Source organism: Desmodus rotundus, chromosome 7, assembly GCF_022682495.2.
Source record: "Desmodus rotundus isolate HL8 chromosome 7, HLdesRot8A.1, whole genome shotgun sequence".
In the NCBI taxonomy this organism is placed as follows: domain Eukaryota; kingdom Metazoa; phylum Chordata; class Mammalia; order Chiroptera; family Phyllostomidae; genus Desmodus; species Desmodus rotundus.
The window spans coordinates 15,363,117-15,382,237 of NC_071393.1; the positions used below are offsets into that span (position 1 = coordinate 15,363,117).

The 19,121-nt window shown below is 59.4% G+C and overlaps 1 protein-coding gene across 3 annotated transcripts; it reads left to right on the forward strand.

Annotated features, from left to right (window-relative positions):
• The first annotated feature begins 1,943 nt into the window (after nucleotides 1–1,943).
• On the forward strand, nucleotides 1,944–18,920 carry LIF (LIF interleukin 6 family cytokine). Of its 3 annotated transcripts, XM_045200971.2 has the most exons (5): nucleotides 1,944–2,621; nucleotides 7,977–8,097; nucleotides 12,805–12,925; nucleotides 14,660–14,838; nucleotides 15,433–18,920. In XM_045200971.2, the coding sequence occupies exons 3-5, from the start codon at nucleotides 12,907–12,909 to the stop codon at nucleotides 15,841–15,843; spliced, it is 609 nt and encodes a 202-aa protein (XP_045056906.1). In that variant the 5' UTR covers nucleotides 1,944–2,621; nucleotides 7,977–8,097; nucleotides 12,805–12,906; the 3' UTR covers nucleotides 15,844–18,920. The 3 variants fall into 3 exon arrangements, with proteins under 3 accessions (XP_045056906.1, XP_024422942.1, XP_045056907.1); XM_024567174.3 differs by lacking the exon at nucleotides 7,977–8,097; XM_045200972.2 differs by lacking the exons at nucleotides 1,944–2,621; nucleotides 7,977–8,097 and adding an exon at nucleotides 12,235–12,490.
• The last annotated feature ends 201 nt before the right edge of the window (nucleotides 18,921–19,121 follow it).

Sequence of the window (19,121 nt, forward strand, 5' to 3'; positions counted from 1 at the left end):
ACGCTCAGGCTCTCGGAGCGGAAGGTGAGCTGGCGCTGGGGCGGGAGTGCTGTTGTCCACGGAGAGGGCAGATGTTGGTCCGCGGAGGAAGAACTGGGAAGCCCAGGCTGGCTGCCTCCCACCTCTGGCTAGGCTCCTCCCAGCCCCCCGCTCTGTGGGTGAGCCCCAGGAGAGGGGTCTGGGGCTGGCTTAGAGCTGGAGCAGCACCCGCCCCACAGGAAGCAGATCGAGGATCTCCAGACTCTGGGGCCGGGGTCTCGGGGGTCTCACCTGTGAGGATTCATCACTGCCACACAGTCTCCTGATGAGACTATAGTTGCAGGTGTCCCCAGACCGCTGTTTCCAGCCTGGTTCTCTCCAAACCCAGATCCACAGACTCAACTGCCAGGAACATCCATGGGTATCTCCAGGCCAAACTCACCGCCCAGCCTCACACCTTTCTGCTTCCTGTAAGCCCCCACTGAAGTTCCAGAACCCCAACCTATTCCCTTCTCTTCCCCATCTCTGGCACATGCCCTCTTTTCTCCCTACCACCAGCCAGGTCTCGCTCCCCGGACACAGTCTAAAATCTCACCCTCATGCCTCCTGCTCACGAACCTTCGATGACTCCCTCCTGTCCGACTGCCCATGGCATCAATTCTAAAGTCCTCATCACTGCATGCCAGGCCAACACTGCCGGCTCATCTCACACACTCAGCTGGCACCCTGACCACCCCACTGCCTGCATGTCCCCTCCCCCCTGCTCCCACCCACCCACTCAGAGGGTCTGTGCAAATGTCCCCTCCTTCTTGACTACCCCCATCCAGAGGGGCTTGTGGGGCTTCCCTGGGCTGAGGGCAGCTTGCAGGGGGTCATATCCAGAGTCAGCATGACCCCTCTCTGATCGCTCGGGTCCCGCACAACCAGCACCCACTGCTGTAAGACAGCAGTTCCCATGGCCACCTGTTGGGACGGGCAGCTCGGCAGGGTTCTAATAATAGCTTTTGCACCACAGAGTGTGTGGATCCCCCCACGAGGCACCTTTGCCCTGGAATGGAGATCCGCCAGGAGCCTGCAGATAGCGAACGCTCTCTACGATGGCTCACGCGAAGGGACAGAGTAGCCGTGGGCCATGGGTGAGCTGACACAGGCTGGGAAGACAGAGGAGTCCTCGGGTGAGCCTGCTGCTGAAATCGACTCCACGCCAGGTTTTCTTTTTCAGGTTTTCAGGGTGACAGTCAGAGCCCCTTAGTCAATGCTGCCTCACGGAAAGTTCCCTAGGACAGCGGGCCTGGAAGGCAGGGAGACGGCAGGGGGAAGGTGCGAGTGGGGTCCTGGCACTTCCTGCCTGTCAGCACATCAAACTCACAGCCTGCAAACCGCAGAGCCAGCTCTCTGGCCTCCACGCCTTTGTCCCCTTCGCTGCCACCAGTTCTAATGTGATTCCCCCGAGTTTTCTCATGGGATGAGAAAGTACTTGAGTGCTAACCAGAATGAGTTTAAACCCCAGCCCCCCTGCCCTTAAGCTGGGTAGCCTCCCAGGCTGGGCCTCAACTTCCCTTCTGTACCACGGCCTAACTTGGCCCACCCCCTGGGCCGGAGGCAACACACACACAGCGCTATATCTGCACTGTCACGAGCTGTCACCCAGACGGCTCACAAGCAACATTCTCTTCTTTATTTTCTCTCTCTCCTTTTTCTTCTCTTTGGTTTTCTTTCTTCCAGCTCTTTGTCCCTGTCCCCCTGCATCCCCCCACCCCCACACCAGGCCCGGAACCAGAATTGTCCACAGAACCCCTTTCCCACGCTGAGGGAAGGGTCACAGTCCACAGTCAGAGTGGGGAGGCCCTTGGCAAGGCCTGCCCCACTCCCTGCTTCCTGGGGCGTCCCCGAGGGCTGGGCTCAGGGAGGGGCGAAGGTCTCCGAGGGAGGGGGTTGGGCAGGTGGGGCCCTGCATTGTGGAGGAGGGCAGACCGGATGGGTCAGGTGGCTCCAGGGTTCTGAGGTGGGTGCCAGGGTAGGGAGCGGTGGTTTGGAATGGGGCTGTATCCAGGGGGGTGGCTGCAGCCCTGTGACTCTTCTGGGGACAGGGACAAGGGAGCATGGCCCTGGTGCACACGGCCTGTGGCAGGTCTGAGTCAAAATACCTAAGGCCGACCCTGGCTGGTCATGCGGAGGGCTGCCCAGTCATCGCCTTATGCCGGCCTGGGTCACCCAGAAGGGCTGGGCACCGCCCCGTCAGCTGTGACTCAGGTCCCGGCAGCCTCGCCACACAGCATTGGGCAGGGGCCTGAGCACAGGGACGCCCCCTCCCCACCTCTGGCCCCACTTTCCCCCTCACCCACCCTGGAGATCCTGTCTCACCTGTGTCAGGTGCAGTTTGGCCAGGAATCTGGGGTTCTCTGCCCCTGTTGGCCCCATCTCTTCATCTGGGGGGGTGGGGTAGAAGTGGGGGGAGCCCTAGAGCCACCCGGCCCTTGACGGGAAGTCAGGTGGGGGGCAGGGTCAGGAGCCGGCTCCAGAGAGGATTCGGCAGGAGAGGGAAGCAGAGGGGCCCTGGCCCCGAAGACGACAGTGTCCCACTGAAGATCTGGCACTCACCCTGCGAGACACCGGAGGGTCCTGTGTGGGCACAGACCACGGTAGGCTTCCCTGATGGGGCAGAGATGGGGGGTGGGTAAATGCCAGCCCCCAAATTTATCTTCAGCAGGGCAAACACAACCTCCTCCCTCATGCGTCTGGGAGGCACCTGGTGGCCCACAGGCCCTCCAGGCCTCAGCCCTCCCATGTGTGTGACAGGCGCGGTGGATGTTGAGGTAAAGAGGACAGACCAGATGTGAGAGCGCCAGGTGGACACGTGTGGGCTTAAAGATCATCTCGGGGTTAAAGGGCAGAGGAGAGAACCCGACATGGGGAGGACAGATTCCTGGCTTTTTGTGACCCCAGAGAAGTCATCCCTCTGGAGCTATCGATTCTTGGATTCCCAAGAGACCTTCAAGGTCCTTTTTCTGCAGATGAAGATGAGGCGGGCAGAGGGTCCCTGTCCCTCCAGGGGGGACTTGGTGGGTCACGCTGCGGCACCCATCTGCCTGTGCTTTGGGGAGAAGGGTGATGATGGCTTTTGCCGAAATGAAGTTCCTTACCAGAGGCTCTGGGGTGTGGGGTGTGTGGTCAGTCAAGGTCATGGCCCCTTTGTTTTTGACCTTGGGACAGCCGGGGACCGGACCACTCTGTGCTTTGCTTACTCTGTAAGATGGGCCCGGTTGTGGAAGCACCAGCTCAGGGGCCTTGGTGAGGTGGAAGGAACAGCAGAAACGAAGTCTGTGCAGAGCTTGGGACCTGCGGTGGGGCACAAATAATCCCACGAGGGGCTGGAACCCAACCTTATCGATCCGTTCCGAGGACTGTGCTAGGTTTCTGGGAGGGCGGGGACGCCGTCCCCAGGGCTTGCCCTAAGTGGGGACTAGGTGGTCCTGGGGCCTGAGGTGGGTGGGAACGGGCAGTGGCGTCCCTCCTCCCCCTCTTCCTCTTCCCAGAGCTCCAGCTGGCCCTAGGCAGCTGCCCCCAACCCAAGCCCAGTGTGCGTGGTCCTGGCGCCCCCTAGTGGTCAGTCTTTACTGAAGGAGTGGGGAGGGGAAACCCCCAGGAGGTGCCGGGCAGTGTGAAGACCCCTCCACGTCCTCTCGAATTGTGTCTCCTTACCCAGCCTTGGCCTGTGGTCCCTACCCACCCTCTATTCCGAACCTCAGGCATCCCTGCCCGCTTCCTCAGTCCCCAAATCCTGCCCTGCGGGGTTCTGGAAGAGGCCCTGACCAAACCAGGCCAGCCGGGAGCTGGTGGTGCCCTGGCCTTGACGCCTGCTGCCTACTAGGCAGTGGGGGGCGCTGCAGTCCGCAGCTTGGAGCTGAGCTAAGCGGCTCAGCTCGCTGGGCAGCGAGCCCTGGACCTGGCCCTCACTCCCACGGGGCGGGCAAGGTTTTCTCTATCCCCCACAACTCACCCCATAGTCCACTCCTGGAAGAGCCTTTTCTAGCTCTTTCAGGACTGATGGGCTTCTCTAGGCCCGATTTACGGATGGAGAGACAGGCTCCAAAAAGCTCCTTTCTGGGATTCTCACAGCCAGTCGGAGCTGAAACCCAGGGTCCCTGTCTAGGAGTCCAGGTGAGGCAAGCAGTTCACATGCTGTGTGGCGTGTGCTGCTAATTTGCTGTGTTTCCTTGGAAAAATGACTCCCCCTCTCTGGGTCCAACCTGTGAAGTTTTACTAGCAAAGATAACATCAGTAACTCAGGGACATCTTCAGTGCCTGCCAGGGCTTTCCAAAGGGCGTTGCTAACCTTGCAGGTTGATAACATTGTGTCCCACTTCGTGGCTGGAGCTGAGGCCTGAGTGATGAGGTCACCTATTCCAGGCACACAGCCTATAAATGGCAGGGCTAGAACTGGATTCGAGGTCTGCCTGATGGCAGAGACCCCCGGGGACCCCGTTCCCCTTCCCCAGCCTCATCTTTCCAGCCTTTCCCCTTTATAAGTGGGGACGCTGAGGCCAGCATAGGCTGGGATGGACTCTGAGTTCCCCCAGGCTGACCTCACTTCAGTAGGGAGGTGGGCTCTGGGAGGAGAGCCCCAGGGTGGGGACTCCAGGCCACTTTCCTCCTTCTGTGAGAGCCCCCTGCTGCCAGCTCACTGGCCAGAGTACATGACAGGGAGGCATGGCCACTGAGGGGCCTGCATGGGATGCTGGCCCTCCAGACAGCCCACTGTGACCCCAGGGCAGGCTGGTCCCACCCAGAAAGGGAGGAATCGGAAACGGGGTCCAGGGTGGGGCAGGGTGGAGGAGGCCGGCTGGGCAGGAGATCACACAGGGTTGTGTCATGGAGTCCTGTGGCTGATAAGCAGCCGAGAGGCCAGCCCAGACGGAAGGAGGGGCTCCCTGGGGGCGAGTCACCCTTGGGACCCCCCGTGCCCCCTGCTGCTAGTGAGCCCCGCCAGGCTGCCCAGACCACACTCGGCCTCCTGGCCCCTGATCTTAGGTGGCTGTGGAGGCGTGGGTGGAGAGCTGACTCCATCATACCGTGTGAGACCTAGAACAAATTATTCCAGTCTCCAACCTCAGTTTCCACGTCTGTGAAACCTGGAGTAGAATGCCACCTTGGAGAAGGCGGTTAGGACTGGAGATAACAGAGGGTCCAGCAAGCACTTGGTCATGGTTTGCTTTGGGGGACGTGGGTTTGAGAGAGGGTCATGGAGGCCTCTGGGGTTGGTGACATGCCAGCCACACGCCCCGGAAAGGGAAGGAAGCAGGCTGACGTGGCCGAAGGTCACGGGGGCGATGGAGATAGGCGTTACACCCAGCTTACCTGGAGGACGCAGGGGGAGGCCTAACCCTCTCCTCCTGGCTCCCCACAGGCTGCTCTCCTACCTGGGCCCATCCCCCACTCCCCTCCCCTGACTTCAGGGGGCTCATCCTTTCTTCTCCGCCCAGGAAAGAGGATGGTTCAACCTCAACTAGACCTCACTCCCTCCACCCTCCCCACCCGTTGGGACAGGACCACTCTACTCTTTCCATCTTACCACCTCCAACACACCACCCTCAAAACCTTTCCTCAGTCCCCACAAACACTGAGGGATAGACTGGGGAGAGGGCCTGGCTACCTCCCCGACATCCTCTCTGGGGTAGAGCCGGGGTGGTCCCAGTGAGCTTGTCTCGAGGTGAAAGGTGAGGGGGTGGGAGGCCGGGCCCCACCTTGGTGCTGGCCAGTTTCAGGCTGAGTGGGTCCGGGGGGCTGCTTCCTGTTCTGTTTATTGCCTCTGAGTTCAGGAAATCGTTCAGTAAAGCATCCTCCCCCACCCCTGCCCCGAGATTATTTAATAGGAGCCGAGCTGTGGTCTCTCTCTTTTGGAAAATCCAGTGGGAGAAGGAAGCTGTCAGCTCAGCTCTGACATCAGCTTTGTCCCTGAGCCAAGAGTCAGGGTGGCCAGGGCGGGGGGGTTGGGGGGGTGGGGGAGAGCCCTGGGGCGGGGTGGGGAGGAAACCAGCTGCTGGTGGCCCCTGTGACGCGAGGCTGCCACACGGTTCCCAGGGGAGGGGGCTGGAGGGTAAAGAGCGGGGATCATCGGAGAGACACACGGGCACGTGCACACGCGTGCACGGTGTCACACCTCCCCACTTGTGCCCAGAAACTCCCATCACACACAGACTCGCACAGACACGGGGTCAGACACACATGTAGGATTCACGTACACGGTCACTTGGTCACCCAAAGGGCTCGCAAAGTCAGCCACACACAGGCAAACAGAACAGCACAGACACAGGCGTGCACTGCACAGGGCCAGCACAGCCGAACACAGATATGCAGACACACAAAGGCCTCACCACACACACACACACGCACACACGCACACACAAAGAATACCCACTGAGGCCCACACAGACAGGCCCGCGGGGAGCCTGTTGGGGGTCCCTAGACACAGGCTGGGCCTCCGGGCCTCGGTCTTCCCTGGGTCTCTGTGAGATTGAAGGGCTCCCGTGCGTGGCAGAATGAGGAAAGACCTGTGCCTACCCTGGGCCTCACCCGGCTGGGGTAGGGCAGGGAGCAGAGCCCGGGCGGGCATCTGAGGCTACGAAAGGGAGTGGATAGTGAGAGGCCGGGCCCTGGGAGGGCCTTTGTCCCTGCACCAGGCGATGCCAGGCCTCCGCCCCCTGCCCCCCCATGAGCACCTGCCTGCCCCACCCTGCCCGCAGAACCGCCTGCCCATTCCTGAACTGCAAGGTATGGCAGCTGAGGGACAGTCGGGAGCCCCATGCTGATGACTGCTGAGTGGCCTTAGGCAAGGCCCTCCTCAGCCCCTCAGGGCCTGGCTTTCGTCATCGATACCGGGGCTCACGAACTTCTGACCGCAACGCAGTTAGAAATACACTGCACCTTGCAGCCGGAGGACGGTGATGCCCGGAGATGACACACAGACAACGGAAAGAAAAACTCGTGGGGCAGAGCTTGCCCTCGCCCCAGGCGATGCCGGTGACTTTGCCATTCCACTTCCTTTCCAAAATCGCTGGCGGCAGCCCTCTGAATTGAACTTATGATCCATTAAGAGGCAGAGAGACCCACAGTGTGAAAATATCACTCTCTACATTGGCCAGCAACAGTCTCGGGCTAGTCTGAGATTCAGGGAGAGCCTGGAGGAGGTCAAAGTGCTTGCAGAAGCAAAACTGCTGCAACCCTGAAGTGCTGATGAGTGACCGGGGAGGACAGCAGCTCATTCTACAGATGCAGACGCTGAGGGCAGAGCACGCAACAAACCGCGTGGCCCTTGGAGCTGAGCCTCTGGCCCTGCCAGCGGTGGGAATGCCATGGGCTGCTGCTTACGCTACAGTTCCTATCAGAAGTGAAGAAAAAATGCAGTCTCTCTGATTCACCTCCAGGGAGTTGATGGCTAATGCAGAACCAGTGGGGAAATGTCAGGGTGATGCTGGGGGCACTTGGCAGGAAACCAGGGCAGCTTCTGTAACTTCCTTGGCCCCAGGGGGTGTAACTGGTCCCTGCCAGAGATTTGATGGAGTGAGGGTGAAATGGGGCAAGCAATGGACCCAGAACCTGGGCCTGAAGAGCCCCACAGACAGCTGGGCTCCCCAGGGCCCCGAGGGGGGAAATATTGCTTATCTCCTTGTTGAGGCTCTGAGCTGCCGCCTGTTCCCCCCAGACCCACACCACGCTCTGTGTCCTGAGGGGGCCCAGGCCCAATGCAACCCCTTCCTGTGGCCGCCCCGAGCCCTGGTTAGAATGCCTGTCATGGGTTTGGCACTTCATCTGCCTTTCCTTTTTACCAAACTCACGACAGCCTCCTGAGGCTGGCACTACAGCAACCCCCACTTCCAGAGGGGAAATTGAGGCTCAGAGAGAGGAAGTCAGTTGCTTCAGGTCACACCAGTGGTAAGTAGTGCGGGCAAGCGTTTGAACCCAGCTTACCTGGTGCTAAGCCACGCCCTTCCCCACAGGTGCCGTCACCAGCCTAGCCCCAAAATTGACTTGAAAAGCTGAGCCAGGAGCCACAGGAATGCCCACGAGAGTGCATGGTTGGTTCCTTGCTGCTACAGGGTGGAGGTGAAGGGTCCACAGGTACAGTTACACCCTCATTTCTCGAGTGCTGAATAATGAGGTGCTTTTGCCTTTTTGGACAAGACATCCAACTTCCAGGGCTGTGCCAGGAATTCCTGAGCTTCTCCCTTCTCCTCTGGCTGCCCCTCCCTGGCCCTGGCCCTGGCCCTGGGCCACACCCTCAGGCCCTCAACTTCCTCTCCTGGGGCCATCTGACTCCTCTCTGCTCATTTCCCAGGTGAGAACATCAATGTAGGAGCTGGCCTCGAACTGATGGCTGAAAGCAGCCGCTGGTTGGGTTTTCAGAGAATCGAGACCTTAGCTGGGCACAGGGGAGGGGGGTGGTGAAGAAAGGAGGGGGACAGCCTGGGCAGTGGGGCTTGCCCAGAGCGCTCAGTTTCTGGGTCACTGGTCTTCTGGAATTCCCCAGTGCCCAGAGGGCAGCTTACCTGGTGACTAACTGACGCTGGCTGCCCACACAGGGTGCGCGACTGTCAGGATACCTCCCTGCCACCTTTCTGCCACTGTCACACTGCCCTCTCCCCGGAGTGCCCTGGAGTTTGGGAAATAGACAGACAGACACACAGGGGCTGGCCCCCGCCCCCACACCTCCTGGGGCTCCACAGGGGGCGGCTGGTGATTCAAGCCCCTCTGAGCTGAGCTATGTCTCCTTCCTTCTCAGATGGGGCCTGGGGGGTGAATCAGCTGCTGGGGGCGGTGAGGTTGGGTCAGCCACTGTCCTCAGCTTAGTCCTGGAGGGGGGTGGGGACCAGAGGCCAGGAGGGGACATGGATGGAGAGTGAGCACACTGTCAGGCCAGCCCCACACACAACCCATCTGATTTTCCTGAGGCTCCTCTGAAGCTGGAGGCTGTGAGGGTTCCTTGCCTGTATTATCCATCAGAAAGGGCTCCTCTCCTGCCCAGCTTTCTCCTCTCAGCCCTGGAGTGTACCCAAGTTTTCTCATCTGTTAAACGGGGACAAGAACCCCTCTTTCACAGGGAGGTGGTGAGGACCGATGCTGATTTGTAGAGCGCTTGCTGGGTGCCCAGAACTGCTCTGCACTCTGAGCCCCCACAGCAAACCCATGTTGGAGGTGCCACAATTCCCATTTTACAGATGAAGAAACTGAGACCGGGAGGTGGCTGCTTCCTCAGAGTCACCCAGCTCATAATGGGCAGAGCCAAACTTGCAACCCAGCTCTGACACAGGCCGGAGTCCCAGCTTCAAACCACCAGACTCCACACCTTCTCTCCATGGCAGATTTGGCACAGACAGCTTTTGGAAATGATAAAATGCTTTTCAAAACTACTTAGCCTGTCCTGGCCAGGCAGCTCAGTTGGCGAACGTGTCATCCCAATACACCAAGGTTGTGGGTTTAACCCCCGGTCAATGAATGCACAAATAGGTGGAATAACAAATCAATCTCTCTCTCTCTCTTTCCCGCCCCCCTCCCTTCCTTTCTCTCTCTAAAATCAATTAAAAAAATACTTAGCCTCTACTCTGGTGTAACCCTCAGGCAGGTGCCGTCAAGAATACAAATGAGCATCAGACTGCATTCAGGTCCTCAAAGACTGGAGAATAAGAGATGCCCCCCCCCCAAAAGGACAGTGGGCAGCACCAGGCAGACGCAGCCCATCTGGGTCCCGGGAGGCAGCCTGGAAGAAGTGGCCTCAGCGCCGCTCGTAGTGTGAGGTGCTGCAGGGACCGCTGTGGCCTGCCAGCCAGAGGCCTGGGTTCCAGACCCTGCTCTACTGTTAATGAACTCTCTCTGCAGCCCCGGGCCGGGGCTGCACCTCTCTGAGTCCCAGTCCCCCACCTGAAAGATGAAATATCTGTGTTCTAGGAGAGGCTTGGGTGTGAACCAGCAGAAGAGCAGGGGCAGGGTGGCGGCATGCACCGAGTGTGCAAGAGAAAGAGCTCTCGGGGCCCTGAGAAGGCCCCAGGCTGGCGCACGGGCTCACTCTCTGGAGAGGAGAGATGAGCAAGTGGATGGCACGGCCCTGGTTCGGCAGCCCCCTGCCCAGGCTGAGGGGGCCTCATGTGGGCCCCAACTGTCCCCCTCACCCTGAGGCCAGTCAGATCCCCAGCAGGCCCCATGTGCAGGAGCAGGACAGGCTGGGGATGAGGTCACAGCTGGAAGGGGCCGGGCTGGGGCTGCCACTCCAGGGTGGGGCCTGGGGTCACAACCCTGGGAGCGGGCCGCCAAGAGGGGAGGATGCCTTCTGTGAGGAAGCTGGGGAAAAAACACACACACAGCAGTGTAGGGAGGGAGGGAAGAAAACAAACTCCAGGAGACCAAAGCTGGCCTGGAGCACGGCCTGGGCTGCCGATTCCTGGGGACCGACGCCACGTTGCAGGCGGCTCATGGCCTGGCGTCTCCGAGACCCTGCCCGGCTTTGCCCCTAGAGGCCCAGGTGCTGCCGGGACATGGACAGGAGAGGGAGGCTGGGCCCGGGGTGCCGAGGGGCCCACAGCACTTGGGGAGCGCGGACCAAGTCAGGTACCATGAGAGGGGAAACTGAGGCAGGGGAGGGGGCCAGTCAGGCAGGAGTTTAGTGTCTCCTAAACTCTGCCCCCACTTTCTGTTTCCTGTCGGCGGGGGCTGAAGTTTTACAGCGACTAGGGGTGATTGTAGGGCTGATGCGGGGGGTGGGAGGCAGAGGGCAGTGTAAGGCCCTAGAATCCATGTGGAAGGATGCAGGAGAGAGGCTGGGCCAGGAGAGACTGGGCCACTCAGGGTGGCCGGCGAACCCAGGAGAATGAGGACATCTAGTGAGGGACTGGGGCAGGGAAACAAAAGGGTCCCTAGATGTGGCACAGTAGGACCGTGGTCACATGGATGTGGGGTCCTTGTCAAAGAGCCAGGCCGAGGCAGGTGGCGGGGCTCTGAGAGATGTGAGGACAGGGCTGGGGGCTGATCCAGAGTCCCTGTGTCCCAAGCGTCCAGGCTTCTATGCAGGAGAGGCTGGGGGTGGGGGACAGCGAGAAGAGGGAGGTGAGCTGGGATATCCTGAGCCAGGATGGGGTGGTAGGCATCCTGGGGGTGTGTGCTCACCACACAGCAGGTATATGGGAAGGGCAACTGCCAGGAGGGGCCTTCCAAGGCCTCCCCAAGGAAGACACAAGGTATGGGAGGCAGGGAAAAGGAAGGAGAGCTGGCCTGGGCTCTATCAGCCTCCTCCCTGCTGGGAAGTGACAGGTGGGATTGGCAGTTTTGTCATCCACACCCAGGTCCCCAAACACGGCGCAAGTAACTCTGGATGGGGCAGGGTGTGTGTGTGTGGGGGGTGGACAGCAGCGGGCACCAGGGCCCGTCCTGGCATGATGAGGGAGGAACGCCTGGCTGGACAGGTCTGGGATGTGGCAAGAAGCAGGAGTGGGGGGCAATGCATGGAGGATGGGAGGGGGTGGGAAGCAGACTTTTGGGGCCAGGGAAAGGCTGTGGGGCTCCCTGGCCTCGGAAGCCAACGCTCATGCCTTGTGTTCTGGTCAGGGTCAGGGGGAGGGCTGCAGTGGGGTCCCCAGAGAAATGAGACATCTCCTGGGATGGGGGTGCCCCTGGCAACTTGTGGGACAATGTCTGCTCTCTGCCCAGCACTCCCACACCTCATTTTTAAAATGCCTTTTATAGGGAGGAAGCCCTGGACCCATTTTGCCCTGGTCTCCCCATTCTTTCCTGTCTCTCCTCACTCCACATAGCATTTGTGACCCCTGCCTTAGAGACTCTGGAAGCACCTTTTGGGGGCTGCCATTATTCTTTGAGTCTCCCAAGGGGCTTCCAAGGCAGGTCTGGGAGGGGCAAACTATTTCCGTTTTCTCCAGCCGTCCCTCGGCATCCTGAGGAGGAGACCAGGGTGCCATTTGCTACCGCCCCTCTAGGTCTCTGCTCCAGATGTCCTTCCAGAGTGGAAATGCTGGACTGCTCTCCCCTGAAGGGGGAGGTAGGGTTGCAAAGAGTTTAGGTAAACTCCAGACACAAAACACCTTCCCAGAAGCTCCTCCCCAGGCTGTCCCCAAATAACCCAGTCGCAGCAACCTCCCACCCTGCGTCTGCTTAGTCTCCCAGGTGCCTGTGGTCAGCAGAGCAGGCTGCTGCTGGCAGTCAGAAGGCCCGATGCTGGGGGACCCTGGGCGATCCTGGGCACTGTTCCCTTGGGAGCCCTACTTTGCCCAGTGGCAATGGGCAGGTTGAAGGAGGCTACCTGTGAGGTGGCTCCCAGGGCCCGTGCTCAGTTCTTCTTTATTACTGTCTAAAGTCCAGGCTGGGTCCCAGTCCCAATTCCTGGAACCTCCTTCTCAGCCAAGCCCCAGCCTGCCTCCTGCCCACTGTCCCCCAAAACTCCCAATCGAGGGGCCATAGGTGCCAGCCTCCATCAGCTTGGTTAGTCTCAAGCCAACCTCCCCAAATCCAGGTGAGTCAGGGCTGTCTTGGGCGCCCACTACCCGGGGACCCTGATGACTCGGCCTGGGGACCCTCCTCCCCCTCCTCATCTTCAGGGCAAGCCACTCAGGAAAACCACAGGGTGTTTTGTCGAAGAGTTCATTATAATTTTATCAATCAAATTCTTAGAAGAGGGAAAAAGTCTGCTCTCCCCACCCTCCTCCCTCACTCCCCCCCCTTCACTCTCACTTTCTTCCATTCATAATTTCCTATGATGCACCTCAAACAACTTCCTGGAGTGGGGATCCCTGCTAAATATAGCCGTTTCTCTGTCTTACAACACAGGCTGCAGTATATAAATCAGGCAAATTCCCCATTTGAGCATGAACCTCTGAAAACTGCCGGCATCTAAGGTCTCCTCCAAGGCCCTCGGGAGTCCAGCCCATAATGAAGGTCTTGGCAGCAGGTAAATCCACACGCCCCGCGCTGGCTTCCGCGCCCCGCTGCGAGTGCAGCGGCAACGCGGGGCACTTGGCGCTGGCGACCCGGACACCTACCCGCCGCAGACTCACGGGCACTTGGGGCGCCCGCGCAGCCGGCCCAGCCGCTGGAGGCGCTGGGTGACGGCCGGGGGCGAGCGCAGGCACATGGTTCCAGCGGCGTGAGTCTAGCTCGCCTGCCCAAGGGCCAGCAGGTTGGCGGGCCAGGGAGAGGGCTCCGCAGCCTTCCTCCACCGCCAGCTCCTCCTCCTCCTCAATCCTGCCACTCGCCCGCGCTGCACCTCCCGATCTGCTGTCTCTGGGATTCACCCTCCCTCTTTTCTTTCTTTCTTGTCTTTCCGCTTTCTCTTTTCCAACTGCGTGCCGGCTGCTCCCTGGGAGGGGCGCCGGCCTCCCGAGCAGCTTGCAAACTCTGGCTGGGACGCGAGCAGGTGCTGCCTCCATCTGCTAGTACCTGAAAAGCGGCGGTCTGTGCTAGGTGAGCTGGGGGTGTTATGGGGGGGGCGGTCCCCCAGCCATCCCAGGGACTCAGCATTGTCTGGGGATGCTGGGAGGAGCAGGGGAACCAGAAAAGTGAACTTGAGGCTGCCGCTGTCCCAGCAGGGGGATCGGAGCAAGAAGCTCCTGCACCTCCCCTCTCCCCACACTCAGGGGTTTCCCAGCCTCACTGGTCTGCTGGCCCCAGCCTCTGCTGCTGAGCCACCCCCATAGACCCCTCCGAGGCGACCTGAGAGTGAAGGGGGGAAAGTGGGCACGATGGGGGAGGGGCGATCCAGGACAAGCCCCGACAGTTCCCAGCTCTCCTGTCACCTTTCACTTTCTTTCCTCCTCCGCCCACCTGTCTGCCTGCGACCTTTCCCCTTTTCTGGTTGCACCATTTCCTCTTCCTCCCCAAGGCTCTGAGGGTCTACGGGACCCTTGGATTCTCCTTGTCCTAACCCAGGGTCTGGGACAAGGAGTAGTAGACAAGATGGGGAGGGCAGGGAGATGAGGAGCGGGGCAGAGCTGGGGGACAGAAAGCTTTTGAACGATGATTTGCAGGTGAGTGAGGGAGCAGAGCCACGGAACTGGAGGGAGTCAAGGGTCCTAGGAGGGAGTGACCACATTTGGAGAAAGGTAGAGACAGAAGAGATGGAGGGGGGCAGACAGAACTAGAGAACAAATGGCCCAGGGAGCCAGAGTCACGTGACAGGTTTGGGAGGGATAAGTGGGTCAGCTGAGGACCTATGAAACAATGCTTAGGAATCCGGACTATCCTGGGCGAGGGGAAGATAGGGACCTTTCCTTTTTTTAGACCCTCCTGGGGCTGGGCACTGCGCCTTCCTGCCAGAGGGCCAGGAGGCTTCCGGGTCTTCTGCATTCCTGAGGAAAAGGGCTGGAGAGTTGGTGTCATTCTGGACCCAGCTTCTCACTGGTGAGAACAACTCACTCCTTCCCCTTTGCTCCTTCTGTCAGGAAGAGCAGGGAGAGCTGAGAAGGTGAAGAGAGTGGATAGAGTCAGAGAGGTGGAGACAGGGAGACAGAGAGAAACAGACACAGTGGCAAGGTGCAAACTAGGAGCAACCTGGTCAGAGGAAGACGGAGCTGGAGGCTGTGAGGGGATGTTGGGGTCCCAGGGGAGAAGAGGGCCATCCTCCACCATGAGCCCCCTTGCCCACCCCCTGCCTCCCCGCTCATAACTCCCTCTTGCCTGTTCCCAGGAGTCGTGCCCCTGCTGCTGGTTCTGCACTGGAAACACGGGGCAGGGACCCCGCTTCCCATCACCCCTGTCAATGCCACCTGCGTCACACGTCACCCATGTCACAGCAACGTCATGAACCAGATCAGGAACCAACTGGCGCAGCTCAACAGCAGTGCCAACGCACTCTTCATTCTCTATGTAAGTCGCCTCCCAGGTGCCAAGGAAGAAGGGAAGGTGGATGGGGGGTTGCCTCGGAGTTCTGGGCTGTCAGGGCTGGTCAGGGGAGGGACTCTTCTGTACCTGGAAGGTGAGAACGGGGAGGGGACTCTCACAGCTTCCGCCCCACCCCCAGCCCAGGCTCCCAGGCTCCCCTGTTAGTCAGGCAGAGTTGGGGGGAGATGGGAGTTCTCCACCACATGGAGCCAGGGGCTGGTGAGAGACAACAGAGAAACAGGTGGTGAGGCGGGTGGGGAGGTGTGGCTGGGAGAAATAGTGGCTGTGGGTGTCTGGGGGTGAGAGGGCAAGTGTGTGGTGGACCTGTTCCAGGTGAGACATGGTCTTTTCCTTTCTGTCCCTATGTGGTCCTGGTGACGGTGATGATGACAATAATCACACCTCTGATTGCTCCTGGCTCTCGGGACAATCCTGAGATGCCTACAGGACAAGTAGCTGTGTCCCTACGCTACAGGAGGGGAACTGAGACCTGAGGTCTCACCCAGAGGATTGGTGACAGGGCTGGAACACCTGTCCCTGACTCCCTTGTCACCTCCCCTCTGCCCCTCTGCTCCTCAGTACACGGCCCAGGGGGAGCCGTTCCCCAACAACCTGGACAAGCTGTGTGGCCCCAACGTGACGGACTTCCCGCCCTTCCACGCCAATGGCACGGAGAAGGCCCGGCTGGTGGAGCTGTACCGCATCATCGCCTACCTCGGCGCCTCCCTGGGCAATGTCACGCGGGATCAGAAGACCCTCAATCCCAACGCCAGCAGCCTCCACAGCAAGCTGAACGCCACTTCGGACATCATGCGGGGCCTCCTCAGCAACGTACTCTGCCGCCTGTGCAGCAAGTACCATGTGGCGCACGTGGAGGTGGCCTATGGCCCCGACACCTCGGGCAAGGATGTCTTCCAGAAGAAGAAGCTGGGCTGTCAGCTCCTGGGGAAGTATAAGCAGGTCATCGCTGTGCTGGCCCAGGCCTTCTAGGCAGGAGGCCTTGAATTGTGCAGTGACCCAGATCCTAGACTCAGGTGGCTCTCAGACTGTGGCCAGGGCCCAAAGCATCGCCAAATCCAAGTGCAGGCTGCCGGCAGACCCTGAGGGACTCCTGGCCAGTCCACTCCCCTCCCTTTCAGAAAGGACTGTGATGAAACCGAGCAGAATCAGAACTCCCATAGGCAGGGCCTATAGACAGCGCCAGCTGGGAGAAGGCGCCCCTTCTTCTGGGAGACTGCAGCCAGGTACCGGGGGCTGAGGCTGGTGAGCAGAGTGTGGGCTGGACTTCTGCTCCCACTTGTCCCCTCAGCCAGGGACTTTGTGGCCAAACCAAACACGTTACCTACGGTGACCCTGACCACAGGGCAAGAGAGCAGGGGTCAGGGGAATTGCCTGGCCTCAGCAGAATGACCACCATCAGTGCCTTTGCTGCCCCTTAGGTAGACTTCAGAAGGTTTGGTTGGGGCCAGCAGAGCGGCTGGGACCCGGGAGGGTTCCTTGGCCTCTGGAAGTGTGGGAGTCAGAGAAGGGGGCTCTGATCTGAGAGATGCTGCCTTCTCTTGAGCATAATTGGAGAGCTCAGGTTATGGGCATTCAGGCTCCTGGGGAGACAGAGAAGCCACCTTTAGGCCTGGGAAAGAAGGCACTGGAAGGAAGAGAGGCCCTGAAAGTCACGATGGGCTCTCCTTCCTCTTCCCCGCAGTCTTTCCTACAGCCCAGATGGCCAGGGTCTGGTGGCTGGGCCTGGAGGTGGGGTATGTGGGGGTGGGCAGGTGGCAAAGTTGGGCGAGGAGGTTCTGAGAGGACCCGGGGTCTTCCTTCTGGGTGAGGGTCTGTAAGGGAGGGGATGGGCGGGGTAGTTCAGAGTGGCAGCTCACGTCCGAGGCCTTTGGAGGCCCTGTGAGGTCACACAAAGGTACTTGAGGGAGACAGAGGCCATCTCTGGTCCCCAGAGCAAGGGGACAGCAGAACTTGAGGTCAGGGTCTCAGGGAAGCCTGAGACCCAAGAGTGCTGTGTGTTTGACCCAGCACAATTGTCTATTTATTATGATGCCCTATTTATATTAACTTATTGGTGCTTTAAATGGCAAAGTTAATGTCCTTTTCCCTGTCCCCTACCCAATAGAAATAATATGATGGCTCCTTCTTTAGGAGCCAAGGCCAGGGCCAGGCTGTAGCAGGGCCTGGTCTGGAAGATGTTACAAGTAGGATAAGCCTTGTGGGTGAAGGTCAGAGAAGCGTCAGAATCTGAGAGAACTGGTCAGCCTGGGTGGGAGAACAGGGGGCCCAGCTCCAACCCTCCACCCCAACTGTGCCTTGCTTTAAGGATCTCAGGATCCTGACTGCAAGGCAGGCCGGGGCACTCTGTGGAGTGGCTGGAGGTGGGGGCTTTTCCCAGGGCCACCACGTGGTGTGGCTTCAGGAGGTCACTCTGGGTGCCCCCTGGAGTTGTGCTGGGAGGGGCAGTGGGCCAGGCAGCCCTGGTGGCCTGCCCTGCCACTGCTTCCTTGTCCCCACGCTGCCTGTCTCTAGACTAGCAGTCGAGGGCCCTGGAACAGTCCTGACCTAGCACCCAGCATGCTCACACACAGCAGGGAAGCTCCTTCTCTGGTGGCCCGAACACCCACAGAGGACGAGAGAGCCTGGCTGGACCTCAGAAAGCTGGGGCAGTGCAGGGAGGAGCCCCCTGCTCCAAAGAGGACAGGGAGGCCCTGGGACGTGGACCAGGAAGCTGTGGTCCCTCCTGCCCCCCTCGCCCCACTCCCCCACCCATGTCTGGGCTCCCAGGCAGGGAACCTGATCTTTTCCTTTGTGCTGGGGCCAGGCTAGCGGAGAAACGCCCTCTAGTCTGGGAACAGGGGAGGAGGGCTCGGAGCTGGGGCAGCTGCTAAGAGCAGCGTCTGGCTTCTTCTCAAACCCTGAGCGGTTCCCCTTCAACCAATGCAATTATGGTACTTTGCACTCACTTTGCACCTCTCTCCGGCTTCTCTGAGTATTTTATCCACACCCACCCAGAGGGCAGGTGGGCAGGCAGCAGGCAGGCCCTGAGGCCTGGGGTGGGGGTAGGGGATGCAGTTGAGAGTTGTCTGTGCCATTGTCAAGCCTAAGATGTGAGGGGGGTGGCAGAGGAGACCACTGCGGTCAAATGTTTTCTGATGCTGTCTTAATGTAGGTCCGGGTCTCAGCCTGCTGCCTGCCCCCATCTCTCTGCTCCTTAGCAGGATGTGGTTCTGAAGGCTTGGGGCAGGCTGGGTCTCCCCTCATCTCATCACCCCATGGACGTGCCAGGCCAACCTGGGCAGCCTCTGAGGCTCAGGGAGCAAGAAAATCTCCTCTCCTGGCCCAACGCTGCCCCTGGCTCCCTGTGCTGCGACTTTGCAGGGCAGGAAACTGTCCGTTCCCTCATTTTTCATATGCTGGTGTTGACCCAAACCTGCATCCTGGGTCACTGGCTGGGCCCAGCAGGTGGAAGAGGCCATCAGCCGAGGGAGGTGTGTTAGGACAGTCATTCTGCAGCTTATCGAGAGAGGAGTATTGGGGACATTATTTATTTAAGAAAATTTTTAAACAAAAAAGCTCCACTGATTTATATGTCTCTCCTCCTTACTGTTGTCCTCCTCTTCCTTTTGGTCCCCTCCTTGGGGACACCCTCCCTGACAGAAGCAATTCAGCTCTGCCTGGATGGCCCCTCAGAACAGACACAGTGTGTGGGGTTGGAGCCTGGAATCCAGTGAGAAGTTCATTTCCCTTCAGATGGTACAGATGTTTCTACCTGCGGGTCACCCGTCACACACACCCCAGCCCCCCTCCACACTGCCAAATCCCAGCACCTGGGTGTCTCTCCCGCCCACTCTGCTAGCTCTGTGCTCCACGAGTCCTTCCATATTTCCCTCCTTCCTTTCTACTGGAAAGGACTTGGCCTTGGGGACAAATTCCTCTTTGATGAATGTACCCTGTGGGAATGTTTCATACTGACAGAATTATTTTTATTTATTCAATGTAATATTTAAAATATTTATTTTTTTATACTGAAGGAATCCTTTTTTTTTTAAGAAAAAGAGAGAAATTAATAAAGAATCTGCTCTTGGCACCCTCTCAGAGTGTACTTATGTGGGGAAATGGGGCTGGAGGGGCTGGGACGGTCTCTGTCCTGGGCACCCCATTGAATGGGGCTCTGCTCAGCCAAGGGCAGGGGTGGGAGGAGGGGGAAGCTCCACCTGGTAAGGGCGCCATCACAGGCAAGAGAAGGAATGAGCTGCCCCAAAGTG

Bases quoted from the DNA above. Each gene is read 5' to 3' on its own strand.
- LIF (XM_045200971.2), top strand. The intron at 14,839-15,432 runs GTAAGTCGCCTC...TCTGCTCCTCAG, and splicing joins ACGCACTCTTCATTCTCTAT to TACACGGCCCAGGGGGAGCC.